The 24,778-nt window shown below is 46.1% G+C and overlaps 1 protein-coding gene across 25 annotated transcripts in view; it reads left to right on the top strand.

The window, feature by feature from the left end:
• CELF2 (CUGBP Elav-like family member 2) overlaps positions 1–24,778 on the top strand; it is a 1,275,464-nt gene that overhangs the window by 649,902 nt on the left and 600,784 nt on the right. For 11 of the 25 annotated variants that reach the window (XM_086918975.1, XM_086918980.1, XM_086918979.1 and 8 more), the window contains exon 1: positions 18,455–18,603. The exons of 1 other annotated variant lie outside the window; for it this stretch is intronic. In XM_086918975.1, the coding sequence (XP_086775101.1) occupies positions 18,497–18,603 (107 nt within the window). In that variant the 5' untranslated portion in view covers positions 18,455–18,496. Of the gene's footprint in view, positions 1–18,451; positions 18,604–19,305; positions 19,628–22,056; positions 22,178–24,778 lie in introns of those variants that run through there. 13 more of the 25 variants (XM_086918970.1, XM_086918972.1, XM_086918977.1 and 10 more) reach the window with 5 other exon arrangements.

Consider the following 24,778-nt stretch of genomic DNA (forward strand, 5'->3'; position numbering starts at 1 on the left):
TTGGTTGAAGCACCCCTGCTGCGTTGCTGGCAGATATTTACGTGTGCTGCTTTTGTTCTGTGTTGTGACTGAGAAGTGCTGTGCAGCCTTGTATGACAGGCTCATCTGTGTGCAGCCTTGTATGACAGGCTCATCTGTGTGCGTAACCTCAGCGTTTGTGAGGGCTAAAGGACACGCGGTTAAAGAACACAACTGTGTGTGTGTTTACTGGAAGCTCGCCAGAATGCCAGAAAGCTTCTTTGTAAATGCCACTTTACAGATTTCTTCCCTTTCAATGATCAATTAAAACTCCCATAGGACAGTGCGCCTGCGCTTAGAGGCGAGACCTTGACATTTCCAACAATGCAAGATGATCCGTGGAAGGTGTACTGTGCACAGCTGTGCCGAAAATAATTCATCTAAACATAAAGGAGAGGTGGAGATAAGCCACCAAACGACCTCCTTGAAGACGCAACCAACACAAATAGGTACAGCAGCTAAAGGGAGAATACAAGGTCCAGTATTACTGCCCTAAACCAGACATGCGATGGTCCAAGTGGGATATTCACAGAATTCCTTTTTGAGTACAGAGGGAAGAGAAAATCATCCTTATGGAAGGGGAAGCCTCACACACAAAATTGTGTCATGCTTCTTCATTGGCAACCTCTCCCCACCCTAGTAAGTTGATACCACCAGGGCGGCCTCAACCTCTTGTTGGACTCAGCGCAGGAGGGAGTTCTTAGATAATAGCTATGGGATAAGGGAGGGATCCAGATCAGTGGGTTAAAAATACCTTATGGTTCCCAAGCAGATTGTCTTTACTGGTGGAAACTATAAGTAAGGTTAAAAATGAGTGGGGCAGTTGAGGACAATGGCTCACACCGTCTCTCATATCTAGGCCGACATGTTTCTGGCCACATTAGAAGTTCAAATGGATCTGGGGCATTCTTCAAGGCCAGGGATCCCTAAGTTGCCTCCTAAGGGGCACTAATCCTAGAATTTAGTGAGGTGAAATGCAAAAAAGAAAATGAAGGAAAACTGAAATATGCACAGGTAAATCCTACCTATGGATCAACGAGTTTGATAGCCTAAATATATATCAAAAAGGAAACCGAAACAAATTGTTTGAGAATGACATCCATCAACACAGACTAAAATTGTAATTTGTGAAGTGAGCAGGCAAGTGTCAATTCAAACCACGCCACTGCACTCAAAACTTTTGTGGTAAGTGACACATGCACACACAAGCTTGCACGCATCCACAGTGTAAAGTATAGCATTTTTTTAAAACATTCCAAGAAGCTAATACACTGTAGTTGCTTCTAATGTGTAGCTAAAAAAACGGGGAAGCCAAAAGCCTCACTTATCCTAGACTTTAGGGGATACGGACTTCCTGGTCAGAGACTGGGACAAAGTCTTTTGCAGTCACCAACTGGTAGATTGCAAAAAAAGGATTTTTAATGCAGCATGCACTTATGGATTAGTATCAATGTAAGGTGCCCTATTACCTAGTAAAAAACATGGAACAAGCAACCGCTCGTTCATTCACAATGTTTCCATATCCTCTACATGCTACGAGAGCAAGACTATATGGGGCAGGTGGGAAAAACATTATTTCTACTGCTAACATGTGAAACGATGGTGGGAGACCAATTGGTTCCATGTTTTGCAATAGTTAGGAGGAAGCAGTGAAGAAACTCTTGTCACAGAAACGGTGATCCCGAGAGTACTCAGACTGAAAACAAAAAAGGGCCCGCCGGGGCGGTGCAGTTGACAAAGTACATCCATTTTTACAATATGACGTGGGAAGGGGGTTTGAGTCACAGTAATCAAAACAATTCACCCTCGGCAGATGCTTTTTTGCGTGTGGTACGGTGCTTGTTTCTGAGAGTTAAGACTCGGGCCCGGTTGGGCAGTTTTGCTGACATAATACATTTGTGCGTATCGTAATGAGTAGGAGTATGAGCCACATTAATATACAAGAAATGCACCCACTGCAGGTATTGTTTAGAGTGTGGTATGGTGTATTTGTGTGTAAAGGATGCACTTCTGACAGCTAGTAACTTGTAAAATCACACAGTTAGTCCTGAGGGGGACGGACATACAGTCTGTGTCCCCTCAGGTGCTTATCATACCTTCAGGGGGCCAACAGGCAGCACACCTTACTCAGCACACATGCCAGTGGTAAACAATAGTCGTGCTTCCTTTGTGTGTTATGATAAAGTTACAAATGAAAATGCCTCCGATATTTGGCCCGCATAGAGTCCACTCTCACAACCAAACATCGTTCATCAGACAAATGGGTGGTCCATCGGCGGGAAACACACACCCACACACCTCTGACTGGGCTGTGTGTGCCTGTTAGCCTGTCTTCACTTCACATCTGGGTGCTGGGGGGACAGCCACATCTGTGTATTTCTGATAGAAGGCTATAAACTAGTGGCTCAAGGGAAACTGCAGACCTCTGACTCCGAGGGGCCTCTCTGGGACGGTAGAATTGGCACCTGTATTCCAAGGGACAGGGTCTTGGCCCCACTACAGACAGTGATCTAATCTCTCCGGGTAGGAAGGTAGACAGACCTGAGAGGGCCTGTGCATTTCAAATGTGGAATTTTGAACTGATTGCATCTTCTAAGGCCATCGTGGGTGTAACTACTGGGGCTCCGTCCTCCGAAGTTAGAGACTCTTTTAGATTTGGAACCATACTATGCTGGTTCGATGCTGGGACATCAAATAGAGGAATTATTAGGGCAGGAGGGACTGCAACTGGATTATCCACAGACTTGTGGTGGGCTGGAGCTTGTCATGTTTCAGGAAAGGGACCATCACGTGGTGGATTTTACCTAGACGTTGCTAGTCTGAAGCTAGTGCCATTTATTGTCTCCTGTTCCCTAAGTATTCTCTAAGGGCCGGTTAGCTAGCCTCATGTTTAAGAGATCCCAGGGACAAAAAGGATCTCCCCATTTCTACAAGATTGTGAGGACCTCGCAGAGGTGTGTCAGAGAGGGGTGGAAGTAATCGTCAGTTGAGACAAGGACCATCCTGACATACACCATCATCACACTGTGCAGAGGAGTGTGCTCATAAAGAGCAGCAGCCCACCTGAGGTGCAGGGACATGAGGAATCCGAGGAGTGCGGGGAATGCATGGATGTTCCAAGGGACCCATGCTTGCAACCAGGGGACCTGTGCTAGCTTGCATTCCGGAGCGTTTGGTGCCCAAGGGCTGTTGGGTAACCTGAGCTGTGAGCTGAGACTCTTTGACCTCCATATCAGAAGGACAACAGTTGCTGACATCGTGGCCTCCATCCAAGGTCGCTGGCTTCATTTCTCTGGGCCCATGCCACAAGGTACTTTGTTGTGGAGAACATCGTAATGGGCCCGAGAGGTTTCCTTGTGCCTTATGGGCACCTACAGCTGGCTGTTGGGAACTACGGCACCTCATACCTCCACCAGAGGGGTAACATTTCTCCAGACTTGGAATTCCAGCAGCTTCCTGGGTCACAAACATTTGTATACAGGGGGGACGGCGATTCCGCTCTTGTGTAGGTTCCATCCCGCACCAGGAAGTCTAATTGGGATGGATGAAACTGAGTAACTGTTTCTTTCCGCTTAAGGTGGTTCAGACCTTCTAATCAACGTGTCACCAGCAGGACCAACGTGTATTGTTGGCTGAGGTATTTGAGTGACTGGAGGGGCTAGGTCACGAGGCGTAGTCAAAGAACTGTGATTTCTTGGCTATTGTAAATGTTGAGATATGAGATATTGGGAATGCTGTGTTTGTTGATTACCTCTGAATAGGGCGGACATGCTTATGCCGACCTGCTGCTAATCGGAAAGTTTGACAATTGCATATAACTGTAAAATATATCAATGTGCAGATCATTTTGAATTCAATGTATATATTGTGTTGATTTTGATGTGTATAATACGACCAGTGTTTTATACATACGGTGTGGAGTATTTTTGTAGTGTATGCGTTCTGTTGTAAGGGTGGTGGTGTGCTAATACTTTACACATTGACCTTGAACATAAGCCTGCCTGCTCTGTACCAAGCTACCAAAGAGTGAGCACAGATTATCGGACACATGTATCACACTCATCCTATCTAGGATGGGGGATTCAGGCTTGCTTCAATGCTTCCCAGCCAGACAGAAACCGCTGGGTCTAACATAAGGTTTGACTTTACTTCTATGAATTCATTTCTACCCAAACAAACCCTTCTTGGCAAAATTACAATAACTGGGAAATAACATATCTTTCTAACCTAGATTACAATTGTAACTTTAGAACTGTACAGTAACAAAAGGATCTCTTTGACAAAAGCAGTAAACTATTGAGCTTTGCACATAAAATACTGTTCTGTAATCTACATAATACATGCTCTTTGTGATGAGTCAAAACTGCCACTAGACAAAACTCTGATCAGCTGGTACATTAATCACCAGAGTTATCTTGCCACTGTATTTGTTTTTGTTATTACTGCTGGATAGCTGGATATACAAGGAACTCTGCAGTGCTTTGAAAACTGCTGCACTGCTACATAAGCGGCCCCCAGTAACAAAAGTGCCCCCTACCCTTTCTGCACCCTAGGGAAACTCTTGATCTCCAGTACTGCCATTCTGACCTTGGCTTTGGTTTGTTTTATTTCTACGTAGAGGAATGACTTCAGTCTGTGAGTACAGCAGAGTATCCCTGCCAGGTTTGTCTACCCTGGCCTGACATTCTGTCTCACTGTAAGAGTCACCCCGTTCTACTCTGCAGTTTCAGTTTTGATCATTCAGTAGTATGTTTGAATTTGTGCTGCTGTCTTCCATCAAATACCTTCCATGTTCTCCTCAAGATGTGCAGACACACATATACAAAAAGAGAGCACGCATGCACACCTGCCTCCCACCCCCCACATACACTTCAATGCTGTCTTTTGCTTGAAGACCCTGCATTGTAGTTGAAAGGTTGTCCGTTTTCCTGCACAATCTAAATTTCTGTGTTTCTCCAGCCTAGGAACATTTAAATACATGTTAGTCAATGTTAATAAGTCATTTCTTTCTTCCTTCCTTGATTTTTGTTATTCTCCATCTTGTGAAGGGATCTGTTACCAGTCCCATGGACCAGTAACTCTCCTATTTTGTGAACTAACTCATTGTAACACTTCGAACCTACTTGTTCTAACAGTTACATTGATTATTGATTGCTCACCCCTGAGCAATCAATAATCAATGTTTTGGCTATAGTTAAACCTGGCCAAAACACTGACAAATAAATTGCTCAAAGCTTAAAACTCATGCACTTTCAACGAGCAGCGTAAGGAATCTAATCAAAATGAAGCAATCAGTAGTACTTTGTCCTTGCTCCACATGAAAGAAAAGGAAGTGAAATTGGCATGCGCTGGACAATTAGGTAGGAAATAAGAGTGATAATGAGCCAATGAATAGTAAGCAATGGGCGAGCTTCAAGCTCCTTGTAGTAAACAATATTTCTTCCAAGCAACAGCGCATGCGCATTGTTTAGGTGAGTGCGAAGCCTAAAAAGAATGCTCAAGTGCTTCACTTCCTATAATAGATCAGAGTAACTCCCAGTTTGGCGGGACTTGGAAACAAAATATACTTTGTTCAAGCAGTAGAGACCACCAGGGGTTTTAGTACTGATGAATGGTAATCCCATATAGGTGAACTTCATCTAAGCATTAAAATTAATGAAATTGGAAGAGAACTGATCACTGTGGGCTCCCAAATTAGTGTTTTCTAATGTTCGGACAATAGGCAATAACTAAAAAAAATAGATATTTTTTTTATTCTGCTGATTCCAGTCATTTAGATTGGATTGGATCTAACCACCTTATCTTCCAGAGATTCTAAAGCAAATGTGCAGCCATTCAAAGTGGGTGCTACAGTCGTCAGTAACAAAGGTACGACTACTATCAGAGCTGCAGGGTGTCCTCCAGGAGGTCTTCCAAGTCTCTACTTGCAGATATCAAAAAGCCTTGCAAAGCCAATTGGCTTTGACAATGCTTTTATTCTAATGATTTACCTCTTAAATCAATAGAAAAAAATGGTTATTGCCGATGCTGAGCAGCATCGACAGAAATAAATAAATTAATAGTAGGCCCTGCACTTATGTGTGATAATGCTGCAGCAAACATTTTTTTGTTTTACATTTACAGTTTCAAGATAGCAGCCTGCAATCTTGGAATGGTAAATAAAAGCACATTATTTAGAAAATGGATGCTTGGCAGTAAATTGCAGTTTCTGTATCCTCTCAAAAAACAAGAAATAACAAACATAAAATGAAAGGGAGAGAGAGGTGGGGGCACGGGGGGGGGGCAACAGAACTTCCCCATGCAATATGGCATTAAGGAATAATAAATGAGTATGGGAGGGTAAGTAATAGAGAAGATGGGGGGTGAAAACATTTTTAAAAAGCCGAGTAGGACTGGGTTGTGAGGGAGAAGCAGCACACAGGGAAAGAGCAAGGAAACACATGCACTCCCAACAAGTGCTAAAAGAAAAATATAGTTACTGAATAGACCTATCAGCAACAGGAAGATTTCTGTAGATATCAACCCCTTCTGATGGGGCTACGTGCCAAGCTGGGGCTATTGAGTCTAGCCACAGAACCTGGGGTTGTTTGCCTCTGATGTCCCAGAAGTCATCTTTTTTTGTTTCTTTTTTGTGTTATATATGGCGCCCAGTTCCAAATCCAACAGCACTGGCTGTTACGCCACCTCCTCTCCCCTACTGTGATTCTGCATACTGGGCCAAGTAAAACCCCTTAAGCGCTTGACTCTAAGTGGTAGCAATAGTGAGCAGTCACAGGCTTTTCAGAGAGATAATGTGGGGGAGAGGGTGTAAATTCAGCAATCAACAATCACCCAGCTGTAAAATAATTAAATATCCAACCCATTACTTTACTTTTGTTAAAGAAAAGTCCTTTAATCTACAGAATTAAAATGGAATACATCACAGAACATAAAACATTCTCAATTTTTGTACGGGGACTTGATTTTCTGCACCATGTATTTTGTTCCACTTTGTTCCTTTGTCGGGTTTTCTCCCCTCCGTTGGTAGGTCTCCCACTGGTGTTTGAATGCCACTTGGGAAAGTATCAAGGTGCAGATTACCCCAGAGATCCGTTCTAGCAGTCAGTTCTCATGCAAGTCTCAACTAATGTATAGTTTCACCAAATGCCATTTTCAAAGTCTGTTGTCCGGGATCCGGCAGGGACCCATAGCAAGCATTTCACTTCACACCCACTTGTGGGAGAAGATCCTCTGGTTGGAAGCTCTACCCACAATCCAGGAGAGGACGGCATCAGGACAACAACTGGAGCAGCTGTCCTAGGGCTTCACAGGTAGACGGTGGGTGGCTCTGACAATGGTGGGCCCTTTTTTGGGTCTCTGATGACATACAGTAGACAGCCCCCCAAGGTCAAAGATCACAACAGCATGAAGGCACATGCAGAAGTTTCTTGATTCACGTGGCATAGATCACCTCATGCCCAGGATTGGATGGCGGCAGCATGGTTTGCCAAAGTGCCACTTCTCAGTGGCAGCACTCTGCTTCTCTGGGGAAAATTGTTTGGCATTGCACACTGTCTTGGGCACAAACTTCTTGACAGCAACCCTGTCTGAGCCAGGCCCAACTTCTTGATGCAGCACCGATGACTGCTGATCAAGCTTCCATCATGGAACCTCTTTCACTGAGAGACTGCTGCCCTTAAGCCTCATGGCATGCATATGGCTCTTCCCACTCTTCCTTCAGCCAGCAGACCTACAAGACACTTAGGGTCAATCTGCTCTGGCACTTCACATCAGATACACCTCAGCAGTGCTGGTAGGCACATTCCATCTTTCTGCAGCAGGTTGGCTAAAGGCAAGATTGGCCAGAGACTCCGCTTCTCCACTGATATGCCCTCACCTCTGGTTAGCTGGCTGTCAGGCAGATGCCAGCTTAGCTTGCACACTCTGCAGAGCATCCCTTCTAGGGTTAAAGAGAGCTTGAAACTGGAACAAGAAGTTAGTCAGTGGCTCCCACTTTTATATGGGTGAATCAGGCAGAGGGTGTGGATTGTCTGCGTTTTCAGAAACAGTTTGGGCTGGTTCTCTTTTCATCTGTCCTCATCAGCTTGTTCTTCAGAGACAGCCTTTGTGCAGACTGATGTTCCTTATAGCAGGGTAGTCTCCAGCCCGGAGTACCCACAACAGAAGCACAAACCGGTGTCAGCTTTCTGGCCTAGCTTATCCACAGTCACACGGACAGTGATCACGAAGAAGTCAAAAGGCTGTTCTCACCTAAAGGATCTTTGTCACACTGAACAACAGAAACTACAGTCCCATCCTCCTTCTCCACCATCTACCAAATAGCAGTGCAACAGGAAGGCTAACCAGAAGCCCCTCTCAGGAAAAGGACCTTATTGAATTTTTAAAGGCGCCATATCTCCTCTTTTCCCACTTCAGTGTCTATGTCCCATCCCGCCAGCTTCAGGAGTGTCAGCAGCACACTTCCACTTATGGGGAAAACAACCTCACCTCCATCTAGTACACAAGTAAAGGTCAGGAGCATAAAAAATTGAACCCTTTCACACCCATTATTTTGGGTCGCACACTATAGTCACGACACAGGCCACGTACGCACACAAGCATAGTCTATACTTGGGATGTTAACTCAAGAAATTCTGCTGGCACATACAATCAGAGCTTTATACAATTGAACCAGTAAGTCTCCACTCCAGTGGCAAATGAAACAAGCACTGGCAAAGCCAATAGGTCTCACCTTTAGGACCTATTGGCTTTGCCAATGATTTTTAGCAATGGTATTCAGCCTCCCCAATGCTGTGCAACATGGCTAAACCATTAAAAAAAATTCTATGACATGGCTGCTCGTGTCATTTGATACACATGCATGCCTACAAAGTGAGGCAGGTTTTTTTTTTCCAAGTTGGGTTGATAAGCGAAAAGTACTAAAGGGATTATATTTTAAAGTGGGTGGAGGAAGCAACATGGGGGGGGGCAGAAGCAACATGTGAGCACAGATGGGGGAAGCATCATGGGACATGGGTTTGGGGAAACAAAGCAGATGTTTGAGGGTGCAGAAAAGAATATGGGCCAGAGAGAGCAACGTGGCCATGGAGAGTGAAGCACACTGGTGACGAAAATAATGTATGGGAAAATCACACAAGGGAGAGCGCACCACAGAGGGAGGCCAGAGAGAAGTACAAAGGCGAGAGAGAACAACACAGAGCACAGTGGGGGTAAGAGAAGCATACTAGGGAGACAGCTAGAAAACACATGCACTCTCGTGGAGTGTTTAAGATAAAAGAAAAAAGTAGTATGTCGCTGTGCAGGGATACAAGTACAACTGTCTGTACACAATGACTCAAGGTGTTGGCCAGTACTGGGAATTGTTTTAAAGCCTCCATTGACAAAATAAACTGACACTGCTGCCTGATGCAGCTGCATGCACACACACTGCATGCAGCTGCTACCGGTGATGCACTTTTCTGGTAAATTTTCAATTTGCAGTAGCAGGGTGTAGGCTGTTACTCTGTGTGCTTACAGATGCAACACTTGTGAAAATACTTGCCACTTGCTTCTCTGTCATTCTTTTGAGGCCCCAGGTCCAGCCAACCTTTAGGGGTAATGGAAATATTTAACTGGATGCCTCACTCTCAGCAACCACTACTGCCATGTTGGCTACAGTCAGCAATCTGGGATTTTCAGCCTGCTGGTCCTTACACTAATAAAAAAAGGTGGCTGTCAGGCCTCTTGCTGTACTGTGGTACCACCACTTCGTAATAGCTGGCACTTCCAGAAGCCTTCAATTGCTTTATGGAAGCACTAACCCTGCTGGCACTTCTCCTTGATGTAAGGAGACGTTGAAGATGGTTGTGTTACAAACATGACACACACACATAGATACACACCTGCATAGATATATGCACAGTCAGACACAAACAGCCACACAAACAGATATGCATAAGAAAACAAGTATAGATCCAGGTACATGCAGACATGATTACACAGACATGTACAGAGCCACTGAGACATAGAGTGGCAAGCATAGACACAGAGACATTTAGTCAGGCAATGACTACTGCAAATACAAGGTTCATGAACAGGCAGACATACTGGTGAACACAGAGGGACAGATATATGCATGTTTGAGCACATGTTTGAGCATATGCACAGAGTAACAGGTACACTCACAAACACTCACTCTGTGCTGAACCATCCACCCCTCCTTTTTAGGTCGAGCCTGCACAACATCACAAGCTTTCTGGTTGTGAAAGATTTATTGTGAGTCTCTCAAGAATATACGGAGGCTTGCAGCCTGCCCAATGCTGGTTGGCTCTACTGTCACTCTCATCTGCCTGTTTCTTATTCTTATTTCATATCCCAGCTTGGCAATCTTGTGTCTGTCCATCTCATGGAGCAGAACCTCTTTACCATCTCTCTGGCTGGCTAGCTTTGATACTTCCACTCAGCACTTTTTGTTCAAGCGCTGCATGAGAGTGCATGTGTTTTCCAGCTATTTCCCTGTGTGCTTTCCGTCCTGCCTCCTTGTTGTCCTCTTTTGCCCATGTGCTTCTCTCGTCCCACCCCAGTTGTGTTTCTCTCTACTGCCTGTGCGCTCCCCCCTGCCACACTGCACGTTGCTCTTTCCCTCGGGAGATCTTCCCATTGCCCCCATGTTCTCTCCCATATGTTGTTCCTCCCTCTCCCTGCTGTGTTGCTTTTCCACCCATCCACTTCCAACCTTCTCCCAGCTCATACACATTTTTCTTGAAGTGCTTTCACACTGTTTTAAAAACGTGCATTCACACTACTTTATTTTATGTATTTACCAATCCATCTCAAATCCATAAATAAAACGAAAACAAATGTTCATTTCATTTTGTAGACACACATAGGTTAAACTCATTCACTTGCTCTACAAAAAGATGCACTGCCTGTGCCACAGCTCTATTTTTAAGCCATGCTGCACGGCAGCGCCATGCTGTACAGCACGACTAAAAAAACATTAGCATAGCTAATAGGCACAATAGGTGAGAATTATTGACTTTGCTGACGCTTGTTCTATTGAACTCCCACTACTTATAATCTGTCCTCTTTTCCCTCCATCCTCCCGTTTCTCATTCACAATTTGGCCACACTCAGCCCCTTGCATTGCTTTTTCAAATTTTCACTCTTCCTAAAAATGACAGGTGGAGGGAGGGGCGGGAGTATGTTACTCTACGGTGCTATGTTCTAGCACACTGGGCTTCACTCCCTATTGCATCTGACCTCGTCCTCTGCGCATCAGAGACCTCACCAGTTTTGCAGAAGGAGGTGGTCATTTTGGGCTGCATTACAGCCTGCCCCTCCTCCGCCGACCCTCGTCCACACCTCCTCCTCAGCAGGCTTTGTCTCTCACCCCCCCTTTCTCGTAGCCCTCCCTCCTGCCCCCTGCCTTGCAGCTCATTGGCCAATGTATTCCGCTCTCCTCCCCGTGGTGCGTGGGACCCCGCGCGGGCGCACGGATGCGGCCCCTTCTGACATCCGCATGTGTCATGTGAGCGGGTCCCCCGTCCGACGGGCCCCAGGGAAACACGCCCTGCTCAGAGAGCGGCCTACTGCGCCACATTTCAAAGGGGTTCGAAACGCGTCGACCAGCTTCCTTGTCCCGCATCTGGTCACCAATTTTCGTCAGAATAGTTGCTCGATTTATTTGGTTCTACAAGACAGACTGTGACAATAACAACTAGAACAGATCGTAAAAACACAGAATGAAATTCTCTCCTTTGAACTGAATGACCGTTGCTCGGACGTATTGTTTCTCTATATATTGTTTGTTGTTGTGAATGCATGTTGTATGAATGTATGGCCAAGTGTGTCTGAAACTGTATATTTATCTGTTTGTATATTTTGTATATATAATCCATTGTTTTGTATATTTCGTATTTTCCATGCACGACGAATAGTGTGCTCAAAAAACAGAAAAAGACAAAAAGTTTGATTTATAAATAGAATAAATTTGTCTGTGGTTAAAAGAAAATAGGTTGTTTTTGTTTCAATCGAAGCAGCCGCCGCCACATATTGACCAGTCATCTAAATTTGACACCCCAGTGTTGGCTCTTGTTTTGTTTAATACATTTCAATGCAGCATGAACGGCCAGGGAAGTATGGGGTTCAGTAGACGCCTCTCCCAGGGATTATTACTGGGGGCTTAATGGAGGCAGCAGCGGAACTGCCCAGGGCCCGAAGCAAAGCACCAGAGCACCTGTGAAAAGAGCGCGTGCCCAAACGTGGACCGAGCTAGACCGCTCTAAGCAGCATGTAAGACCCAGACAGGTGTGCGGTCGCGCGTCAGGATCGTTTTGCATCATCATTTCTTTTCTGCAGCGCTTTGTTCCCCTGACGGGACACTGGAGAGATTTGAGGACATGCCGCACACTACTGAGTGTGAGTCCGTGGATGGACAAGTGTGCGTCGTGTGCGCCTTCTGGCCGGGGTCCTGTCGCGTGGGCAGCAGTGTGGTGCTTTTATCTTGCTCTGGCCACTGTGCATTGATTTGAAGTAAAAAGGAGCCAGGGACAGCACACTTAAAGATGAGAGGTACAGTCATGCCGGCTGCCATGCAGGGAGTCATCCAGCTATCGTACATGCAAGTGGTCATGCAAGCGAATACCTACAAATTAATATTGCAATATTGGAATAGTGCTAAGGTCCACGCAGGGTATAATTCGTATGTTCGGAGAGTACAAGGGCAGGTTAACTACATTTCAGAGTTCATGGGATTTGCAGACTGAGAGCCTGGCAAGAGCCTGGCAAGAGTAATGCAGTGTAAGACAGATTCCACAGTGGCCTGGTTCATGCTAGCAGTTTACTTACATTGCAAGTCTAGTGGGCGTTGAGTAAGTAGCCATAACTAAAGGAGTGGACAATGAATTACTAGTTTTCCCTGTGTCCACGTTCATGGCGGCTCAGGCAGCTGAACATAGCTTTCCCAGGGACAGTGGCCGCCCAGTGTACCTTTCTGTGACACTCCGAGCAGTGCACCCAAACACATGTCAGAGGAGGCCAGTGTCTGGCCTGGGTCTTGCTGAGGGTGGCTTCCCACATGGGGCGCCATGAAGCACTTTCTCTGCGATGCTAGCTTCATGGCTATAGAACGGCGGTAGATTAGTCTGGCCAGAGCAGAGGTCTCCCTAGCCCTGTGGCCTCTTTTTGGGAACAGCCAGGGCTTCACGTTCTTTCTGATTGCAGAGGGATGTCGATGAATCCTATCTTGGCTGGAACTGTTCCCGAGCACAAGGCGACCACGCAAAATAAATGTTAACAATATGGTAACTCAGCGATTTGAAGGTTTGCATCTACAACCTGAGTGCAGGGGTGGCCAAAGTGCTAGTTATTGCAAAGTCAAACCATCTTGATTGAAATGAACTCTGCTCCACTCTAGCATTCACCACCTCTCCTTACAGTCCAAAAGCACAATGTGGTGCATTCCAGTTATAGCGTTTCCTTCACCTCATCACCCACTGTGGGACAGACGGAGACCATTTTGACTAACCTGGTTGGGAAAAACATCAGCCAGTGGAATAAGCCTAAAAACAAAGAAGGCCTAAAATAGCGACATGATGTTCAGCACTCTCTGTTTCGGCACTACATAGGATTGGCACTTTTTCTTCCACTAGACGCATGGTGATGCATGTGAGGAGACGGGAGTAGTCCATCTCATTTGGTGTGGAAGAACAGGAAAAGAAGAGATAGGACAGGCTCTATTCCACAGTTCCCCTTCAAGGGGTGGAAACAGGGGCATAGATGCCCTTGTTGCAGGAGGATCAGTGGGACCAGGGCCCAGAGGTCTGAGTGGCCCACTGAACCTTGTCTTTCTTTCTTTCTTTCTTTCTTTCACAGTTCAGAAAGCAGCCAGGGGGCAACTTCCTTCCTTGCACTAGGGTCCATGACACACTGGGTGTCACTTGGTGGAATATGTGATTTTACACACCCATGTTTGTAGCCTTTAATGTAGAGTTTTATATCCCTCACAGGTGGACTTACTAGTTCATCCTTCAAAGACTGATAAAAATACTGTGATAGGGTTAAATGACATTCCATCACTTGAAGCAAAAATGCATTCAGTTGGAGGCACTTTCCTAAAGGAGACTCTGTTATGTAATGTGTTTATTTTATGCTATTTGCACTCACGCCTGGTGTTAAATTTAGCAGGGAGTACAGTTCACCAGATGCTGATAAAAGCATTTCAGCTGTTTTTGATTCTATGAGTAGGGGTACCATGTATTCCCTACAAAGGGTCTTCCTCAATCAGCTAGTTTCAAGGCACACTCTGAAAGGGTCACATTTTCATGTAGTGCTCACAAGTTATCAAAGTGTTGGACAATGCACTCCACTAACAACTGACCTGGTGACCACAAACGAGTTGTTTTATATTGTTGCAGCACAGTCAGTCAACACATTTTATAGTACAGGTTCTAGACTTTAAAAGTGTAATTTTCAAGCAGGGAGTTTCAATATGAGCCTTTTTAATGGAGAGTGAAGGGGATTTGGGAGTGAGGGAGCCAGAATAAAGAAGTCCAGGAGGCTAGCAAATAAAAGCAAAAGGTGAAACTCAAAAATAATACTCCAGATCTGTCATAATTGTAAGGGATGAAGATGGGAATGTATAAGGTGCAAGAAATCATAGCAGCAGATAGACATACAAGTATATTTGAAAAACAGAGATTTAGAGAGAAGGCCCTCCAGGTGGCCTTGACACAGATGACCTGCACAAAAAAATGTAGGAATCAACAAAGTGCTGTACTAAATACCAGAAAGGGGAAGCTTCAGTGTCATTTTCATATAGTTTTGGGGGAGATGCGAGTCATCTATGGTTTTAGTTCCTTCAGAAACACAGGAATGAAGACACACGCCTGATGTACAGAAAGATAATTTATATAAACTGGGTGGGTTGGCTGGAGGTTTGTCCTCCTGTCCTTTCCCTCTACTTTACTTTAAATAAAAGATATCTGGCTTTCTTGCATTGTATTGCCCTCCTGAGAAAGAGAGAGAGTATTTCTGTCAGGTGGGAAATTGTGATAGTATTTGCTGCCTTATAACTAATACTATAGGTCTTGTAAAAAATGCAGGTCCCCTGGCGTCTATGTCCCTCATGATGGAAGTCAGTTGTGTTTAGCATCTTGTACGGTGATAAGGAAGGGCAGTGGGAATAGTTGGTTCGAACACATAGGGCAAGATGCATTAGTGTGAAATGCATATGTTACATCAATGTTAATATGCTGTTGATGGTCCAAAATGGTTAGGTCATCAGATGCTGACATGAGCTCACAGGGTGTTGACTGGTCACCGTTGTAGGTCCACTGTAACTTCAAGCGCTTTTCGTGAAAACCATAGATAGGGTTTTATGGGTCTAGAAGAGAGAGGGCTGTACCTATAGATACTGCATAGAGTTATTTGTGGGCAGTAAGGTGGTTTTGTGATGTGGAGCATAGCGTAGAGTGGTTGCTGATATTGCAATTGAAAGAGAGGGTTCAGGGTCATGAATTCCCTTACAATCTGAAGTGGAGAGTTTGAGGAAAATGATCTTATCCAATGAGGAGGATCCCACAAGATGTCTGCAAAAAAAGGTGCTGGTGAAGACTGTTAAGCTTGAAAACATTCAGGAAGCAAATTGAAAAGAAGTGAAAGTCTACTGGGGGATACTGAAGAAACAATTTGATTTTTAGCCACTATGAACAAGAGATGTTTGTGAGCTCTTCGTATGCTGAGGAGTACAAAAAAGTGGCAGTTGTCACTGTGAATGTGTCAAAGCCACTTTCATTTGTGAGTTTATGTGCATGTGTAGTTTCTTGCAATTGTTTGGGGTCCTGAGTCTTAAGTGGGCACATGGGCCCTCCAGGGACTCATGGCTGTTATGCAGTGCAATGAACTTACTGGAGGCGAGGGTTGATTGTTGAAAGGAAAGAATATTCACATGTTGCTGAAGAGCATGCGCAAAGAGAAATCTAGTGAAAAGATGGCCTCGCTTGAGGTGTAGAGAAGAGGAGATGTACAGAGGATGAGTGCATCAAGAGGGACAAGCATATATCCCTAGCGCAGTAATAGGAACAAAGAGGACGGTGTCCTTGCCTGTTTCTACCCTTCGCTGAAGATACTTGGGTGAGGAAACCCTTGGGGCTTAACCATAACAATGTCATCCTTGCCAGCACAACACTCTGAAATAGCAGAAGGTGGTGCATTGATATTGAACAAAACACATGAATAAAAATACAGGCGTTGTGCCTGGTATCATAGCTTGTGTTCCATAGCCTTGTGCCCCGTATTCTCAGTCATCTGCCAGCATATCTTGGCTTGTTTAAATTACACTGTGCAATATATTCCACTTATTAATGAACCAAGGTGGCGAGCTGGGTGTAGCATAGCAGAAACATGGCAGGTGGTTCACACTGCGCTATTCTGGACTGTGAGCCAATAAATGCCTTTTAATACATGTATTTATTTGTTTAAGTCTGTACTAAATTATACAGCTTGATGATTCATTTTGTATGTCTTATTTGTATGTATTGAGTTAATATTGAGCTCATGTGACCAATGGAAGCTACAAAGCACCATTTAGATGGTGAGGCCTGTAGAAGCAAGTTAAAAACTAATTCCCAAACATGTTGCCGAGTAACCATTACATAGCGTTTTGTTAGTAATACACAGGGGTTGCCTGATGGAGCTGAATGTGGTAGATTAAATCAATTGGATAACATTTAGACCAAAAGTGCATCTGGCCTAGGCCAGGCGATAGGTGAATTTATTGTGCATTAGGCTGCACCTTGCCAACAAAGAGTTCAAGGAGATGCAGTCTTTGTTTATGGCAATTATTTCAGCTGGGCAAACGGACCAGGTATGGGATGGAGGGGAGGGAGTAAGAGGAGAGAGTAGGGGGAGGTTAGAGAGTTTTTAACATAAATCTGAGGCTAGCGACATAAGGGCTGATCTGTAGATTGACAGGCTGTCTATCAACCCACCAGGTCAGTGGAGGACACTCACTGCCTGCTGCAACCCCCTGCAGAGTAGCACCAGTCAGATTTAGATATCAGTGCCTGATGCGCATCTCCGGCTGTGGCAGTTGCATTCTAAGGTCAGCAGAATTCTAAGAGGGCACCATATTTAATTTGGACCATCCGAAAAAAAAATTCTCCCAAAGAGGGATGAGTTTGGGAAAAGCAATGACCCTGGAGCACAATCTGTTTCATTGCATGGTGCACGTGGGCAATGAAAATCAGTGTTGGTGGCTAGGCCCTAAGTCGTGCAGGGCTGCCGCTGACGGGCCACCAGGTCACTGATTTCTGACACGAGAGCCAGGTGAAACTCCATCTGCAGTACTTCTCTCACTACTAAAAGGGAAGGGCTAATAGCGAGTGTGGTGGGGACCCCAGCCAATGTATTGCGGCCTTCCACTATGCTAAACTCTGAATCACCCCTTAGTTCCCACCCAACACACAATGCCTTCAGCTCAACATTTGGAGTGATAGCCAAGCATTGGCGGTCCCAGAGGACTGGTCTGGAAAGGTGAAAGCGGTGGCTTAGGTCTTAACGTGCAGCCCAGTGCTTGATAGCATCTTTTTGAGGGGAATTTGTTCTGCTGTCTTATATTAGTAGTTGGATCGGTGCCCTTTAAGGGCTCTTTTGTGTGACATTCTGTTTTGTTAAATTGTTCCGACCCAAAATGCTTTTGATGTTTTTATTTGTAAGTGAAAATAATATTTTTTTATATATCATTGTTTAGCAACTGCTTCCATTGCTTTGCCGTTTCGTAGCACTTTACAGAACAAATGTAAATATTGTCAAAATGAACATTAATCATTTTATCGACAGTTGAAGGATGAAAGACTGAGTCAGGATTTGACGCACAGGCTTGAACTTTGCGCGCAGATGTCTCCAGCTAGGTCTCATATTGAATATCTACCGAAAGTCTTAACATGTTCTGCAGAGCATCGACACCACAAGTATATAATATAGTGATGAATAAATAAATATGTGCAAAAAACGGTTTGCTTAAAATAACACACGGCTGTTAAATTGCTCATATACTGCTTTAAAAACAGCACACAGTGTTGAGAAAGAGACCTCGTGCTGACCGAAAGATGATTCTTGAGTTATCAGGCCGAAGCAGCAGAAAAAAAAAAACATACTAAGAACCGCCTTTTCCTCAAATTCTATTATGAAGAAAAAAAAGTTCAGACTTCACTAATTGAGTCCCTCTTAATTTTTGAGCCATTTCGGTTGGCAATTAGGCGAGCCAGCACCAGGCAGGCTAGGCAGACTGCAAACAAGGTCCCTATAGGCAGCGCAGTGCATTAATGTGAAATATGCCCAGACAACGTAACTTGTCACAGAGGATTACTCCCGCTTACTGGCTCTGCAGGGGCCCTCAGCTCGAGCACTCTGCGCTGACTGGAGAGGGGGTGAGCGCGCCGGAGAGAGAGAGCGAGGGGGGGAGAGTGGCCATTAGCGAGCAGCCACACTGGCATTGATGTTTGAGCGCACTTGTGAACCGGCTTTTGTTGAGAGTCTCTGTGCAGAAAGCATGCGCTGTCCCAAACTGGCGGTTACTATGAGAAATGAGGAGCTGCTTCTGAGGTAGGTGGAGTTTCCTCCCAAGCCCCCTCCCCCCCTTTTCCCGCGTTTTGTTTACAGCTGTGGACGGGGTGAGCCAGGGTGCAGATAGTTCTCGCGCCCCTGAGAGGGAAACGCGCGCGCGCTCCGGCGTGGAGCGACCGTCCGCCATGCCTCTTGCTGTTAGTTTGGGTCTCTTTTTCTTTTCTTCTTCCTTATGTTTTTTTCTTTCTTTGTTCCGTGCCCGCTACGAACTCAGCCTTCTCCAGGTACAGCCTCCCTCTCCATCCGTTCCTAATCCCGTCTAAAGCCGCCCCTGCCAACGGTGCTTTAATCTGGATTTATCCTCCCTAAATAGAGCCTCTCGGCGCTACCACTGCCCGGGCCCCCTTCTAGGGGGACGGAGCGGCCTCAAGTGGGCGTCCTGAAGTGTGCAGCGGGGGGAGTGGCGCACGCCCAGCTTTTCAGGGTGGGGAGAGTGATGGTGAGCGGGAACCCTGCCAGTTCGGCTCCGTGCTTCCACAATGTCGCCTGTTGTTTGTCCGGCGCTGAGGCATGGCTTTGAATTCATCTCTGCGCCTGACAATGGGACGGCCCGACAATGGAGCTGTCAAACTCGCTTCATTCCAGTCCGTGCGTGCCCCTTTCCCACCCTCCCACCGCCCCCAACCCCCACCTTTCCGCCTCCAGCCCCGTTTTGCCTCTTGTATCTCTCGCGCTCTGTTTGTGCGGTGCCGGCTCGGTGTTAGGGCGGGTTCCGGCCCCTCGCGCAGGTGTTTCCACCGGGCTGACCAGCGTCTGCCTCGCCTCTAGCTCATCCCACGGTGTCTGCGCAGAGAAAAGTTGAGAATTGATCACCTGCCTTGCCGTTAAGCAGAGAGAAAAACTTATCGATTCGAAATGCCTGTAAAGCGTATATCAAGCTGACGAACGCCTCGTGTCCAGAGCGCGCCCGGCGTGTTTTATGCCCCATCATTTGGACTGTGACTGCCTTTGGGGGAATCTCCTGGTTGTCATAGGAGCGCGCTAATACACCGGCTGCAGAAAGGTAATCCTTCAGTGAGCTCGGATCCCGCACTCCGCACTCTTTCTCTCCCCCATATCAGAGCAAGCAGTCGCTTTGCAAAATGCTGAAGCAAGCGCCAGACTCCCTTTCAGTTTGCACCAGAAGGCGTAAAAACGTCAGATTGTACATGGTTCTCACCACGAAGGGAAACATGAATGGTATTTAATATCTGTAACGGAGGATTTATGGGCGAATACAGAGATGCCCTTAAATGACGTCAAATGCAGATGCTAGGAATCATCTCGCGATCTCCGAAAAAAATAACCCATTTTGTTTTAGCAAAATCTGAGTTTTGACAAGTATCAATTTTAAAGCGAGGGGGGTGGCGGGAGGGTACAAACTACCACTCAATGTCTTTTTTTACATCGGACATTTTGGGGTTCTAAACTTAAGTTCTTGAGTCGCAACTCTACTGTCTGTTGCTGTGTGCAAGGATGCTCCCATTTTGTGGCTAGAGTTGCCTGCTTGCAATATGAAAGCCATTTACAGCTACTGCTGGAGGCCATGTTTTTTGTCGCTATGTTCATCTTGGTCAGGGGTCATTTTATAGATTAATTTATTCATTCCTTTGTTGTGTGTAGTGCCACTGGCCCCAGTGCAGGTGTTTCAAAGCGCTTCGAAATATCTTTGCTGCCTTTATCTTTGAGGTACTTATTGTTTAAGCCAGTTTTCACGTAACGTTTCTTGTTCACATAACGTTCCTTGGCTATATCGTGTCAGTCCACACCACACGAGTGCAACGTGTCTTTATATCTGCATCATGAGTTCACAAGGGTTAATGCATTTTGCAGATTGTGATGGCGTTCAATGCTATTGGTAGAGAAACATAGTGTTCATTTTAAGATTGCAGAATTAGGTTCCTGTTCAAGCATTTTCTTAATTATTTAATATGTTTTTAGGTAGTGATACTTTTAACTGACACAACTAAAAACAATGTTTTGCTTTATTGTCCCTGGAGATCGCTGAGATCTTATCTTTATTGCTGTAAAGCTGTATCTTGCAAAAAACTAAAATAGGGAAATATCTGGCTTTGTATTAGAAGACATGCCCGGCTCCTGTGTGATAACGGATGCCTCTATGATGACTCCTTCTGGCCATAGAAAGATCATTGTCTCACCACTTCAGACGTGTTCTGAAGTCTGCAGGAGTCGCGCATGATGTGTAAGTGGTGGTCGGTGCAGAGGTGTGCTTAGTTTCAAAGGTATTGTGTAGCTGAAAGATATTTTGTTATTGATTTGCTTTTGGTCCATTTCCACTTACAGCTTTGCACAAATGAGTGGGTTCTTCACAGTGCCGGTAAATTCCAGAACATTAGGATTCACATGCAGGGTGGTCACTTGAAGGCCACTTGTCAACACAGGCCTTCCCACCACCTTGTGTATTTTTGTCCTGCGTCATGCACTTTTACCCCCTATCTCATGTTGCTGTGTACTAAACGTTATTTGATATGCTGAGAAATATTCTCATACGTTTCTATATTGTATTTGAGTTTGTGAGGCAGTACAAAGCAGCACACGTCTTGCATCATAACACTAGAGGGGATTGCCCAAAAAGCAGAACCTACACTTGAGGCTGTCTTTCCAAATACGACTCTCAATGTTGCTGCTGGAGAAACATATGTTGTCATATTACAGTGTTATTATGTGTTTCTGTGCATATTATATTCCATAATCCCTATTTTCCACAGCATATGTTATATTTTGCTATACATAAAGTTATACATTGTGTCAGAGGATAAACTGCGTGAAATGTTTCATAAGAAGTATTATTCCGCACATTGGGTTAAGGGCTGGGTTCATTACACCAGGGGCGGCTCTAGGCTCATGGTGGCCCTGGGCAGGGAGAGTAGGTAGGGGGCCCCGGAAGAGGGGGTCTGGGCGGGCCGGAGCACGGAGGCCAGTGAAGGGGGGGGGGGGGGGGGGGCAGGGTGTTTGAAAGTGGAACAGAGCTGGAGGCCGCCAAATCCCTGCCAGGGGCCGCCACACAAATATGTATCCATCCTCAGAGGATTATTATATTAAGGATATATATTGAAGTGGTGGCCCCTGTGGTTTGGTGGCCCTGTGCAGGTGCACAGCTTGCACATGCCTAAGGCTGCCCCTGATTACACCTTGTTACTCGCTTGGGACAAGATCCCCCGCCCCCCCCCTCCCCCCCCCCCCCCCCCCCCCCCCCCCCCCCCCCCCCCCCCCCCCCTTGTGGAGCTGCACATGCTCTGCAGCTGGAGCCGGGGCTGGCCGAAGGTCCGGGGAAGGAGAGGGCTGAGAAAGCTTTTCTAGCTGAAGAAAGGGAAGTGAAGCCATGTGATGCTGCAACGACTGAGGAAGCAACGCAGCCTCCCTGGCCCTGTAAACCCCAGCGCAGTGTGTTGTTTCACAAGAGCTGACGTCTGGTCTTAGCTGATCCACGCCCCACTGCTCTGGTGTCCTCGCTTTAAAAAGTAACACTTGAATGTCCAGTGTGCTTTGTACAACGCTTGAAACCACCTTTTGACGACTGGCAAGGGAGCCAATTGTATGGCAGAAGAGGCAGGTAAGCAGGGCTGGACTGGCCTGTACTGCCGTCTGTCAGCTGGTCTGACAGGTCAATGTAAGGCAGATTTTAGTGGCTGTTTGTGGTTCTTTTTATGGCATGGTGGGTCGGGGTTATTGCTGATTTTCCTAACATTACCACAAACATTGCCTGTAGCAAGTACAAATACATTGTCTCCCAAAGCTTGAAAAACACCTCTATACAGCATATCTTTACATGATCAAAATTGCCTTGATTTGTACATATGGGGCACTTTTTTAGCTATCTAATTCTCTAACGGGGGCCACTTTTATTTCAATGCCCCGGACAATTTTCTGTCCCAGTTTGGCCCTGCAGGTAATGAAACCAAGGTATAAGCGGGTTAATTTATTTATTTAAGATCATTCAGGTGGTCATGTAGGGGAGCTGGGATTGGAGCTCGTAACTCCTAGTTCAACAGCTCCGTTTGCTGGCACAACAGACAGTATACAACGCTCCCTTAACCCTCTTTTTTTTTTTTTTTAGTTCACCAGTTGCCCCAAAAAATATACCATTGACTTTAAACGAACTAGAATGTTGTACATCCTCCAACTCATGACTGCACCCCCATCCATGCGTCCCCTCCAACTCTGCTCAGTGGCCCACTGCATATTTTAGGAGGTCTCAGACCCTGAGAGATCTCCCCCAATGTGCACCATTCTACGACCCCTCCTTGACGTCGCCCATCTTGTCAGGGGGGTCCTCGTACCCCGGTTCATGGCATGGAAGTGAGTGAGGCTTGCTGCTCCTCCCAGTCTTCTCGCGAATCCTTTCTATGGACTGCCCTTATGCTATTACCCCGATGAGCAGCCTGGCCTCTAGCCCAGGGAAAGAATGTGAATGTCCCCATTAGATCATTACCTAACTGTAGGCGTTTACTTTTATGTATGTATTAATGTATTTGTTTTTTTTATTCGTGCACAGTACGATACCTCCATCTAAGTGGCCTTTTGTCACTTTATTCATGTTTATTTAAAAAAAAATTATGTACCTTAAAAGGGTGTGAAGCTCAACCCCTGCGGTGTGATACCATACCGGAGCTCTCTGCAACACACATTTTGAGATGCTCTGCAGCTACTATAGCAACCAGCCCCCGCCTGTCTGGCTGCATCCATTTGCTAAACCGAAGAGCAATCGGGTGTCAAAAGGCTTTAAATCTGCGCGCCCTCGTATGTGCGCGCGCGGGCATGATATAAATAATCCTTATTGCGATATATTCTAAAGTCCACAAAGCATACAGTATCTTGAATCTCAAAAGATGGAAGCTGTTACTTCGGAAATAAACGGTGCGTGTTTTGTGAGCCTTGCGGGGAAGGCTGAAAGGCTGAGCGTGCCCCACCTGTGAGCTGCAGGTGACGAGCAGATCTGGACGGCGGCGATTCAACCAGAGATGTGTTTGACTCAGTCCCGTCCAAGAGGCATCAAAGTAGAACCGCGATCGGAGCCCTCCACAGAGGGGAAAGCAGTGGTCGGCTTGCTGCTAAATTCAACTTACGATGCCCTCACCCCGGAGATTGTTCATTGCTCGGTTTTGGGTGGGTTGTTACTATACAAAAACCTGGATTGTACAATATTGTCTTAAATGCCAATACAAATATATACAGAAAAAACTCCCCGATGCTCGCTGCTTGTATTGATTGGGCATTACAAGAGCATCGGCAGTTTCGGGTCTACCAGGCTCTGGTGTGCGCTTTGCGACCTTAGTGTACTTAAAAGCCGCAGCATTGTACGTTGTATTGAGCGCCGACTGAAAGTAGCTTTCAGTAAGACTAATTATGTAAGCAAGCTGTCAATAAGTCGTTTAATAGACGTGTTTGGCGTGGTATACAGCGAGAAGCACCGACATGCCCAAGACCACAGGGTTTGTGCGTCGGTTGTGCCCGTGCCATTTTACCCCAAGCCTCTGTCGCTGAAGCCAGGGGACATCATCACCTACTGGGGGGAGGGGGTGGGGGTAGTCTTCCATGAAGCGCACAGTGGTCGCCGCTCCAGGAGCCGCTGACGCCCCCCACACCCACCCCCTGCAGAGACGGTCGAGGAGGCGCGTCCACATCCGGTCGGCCCACTGTGAGGGCGCCAGGCCAGCAGGGCGTCGTGCAGGGGGCACAGCATTGCCTGTCCCCCGGCTACTGCAGGGGGTCTGGGACGCTCGTGGAGCCTGGGCTACGGAGGGAGGGTGGGAGGGAAATGAGGTTTGATGAGTTATCATGCCTTGGAAAGAAGGGACGGGCGCAAGGTTCAAAGAAAACTAGATACAGATGCCCTTATCTTCAGCCTAGCCTTACCCTTGGGCCCCCTGCGCACTTGTGCCGCGAAGGCTGCTCCGCAACGCTAACACGTTGCAGTTTCCTCATTGGTCTGCTGTTTATCGGGCTCTGCCATTGCTGCTGTGCTCAGCGTGCAGATTAACGCACGGCTAGTGCATAGCACGACCAGTGGCTCTATTGGTGCAATGTGTGTGCTGGTTAGGGTGACCAGAATTTTAAAGGCAAAAACTGGGACATTTCACAAAAATAGAAGAAGGACTACAATTTTACTTCAAGCGATGAGAGCGGTCCCCAGCAGAGAATTACAGAACAGGCA

The sequence above is a fragment of the Lissotriton vulgaris genome, chromosome 1_1 (assembly GCF_964263255.1).
Source record: "Lissotriton vulgaris chromosome 1_1, aLisVul1.2, whole genome shotgun sequence".
In the NCBI taxonomy this organism is placed as follows: domain Eukaryota; kingdom Metazoa; phylum Chordata; class Amphibia; order Caudata; family Salamandridae; genus Lissotriton; species Lissotriton vulgaris.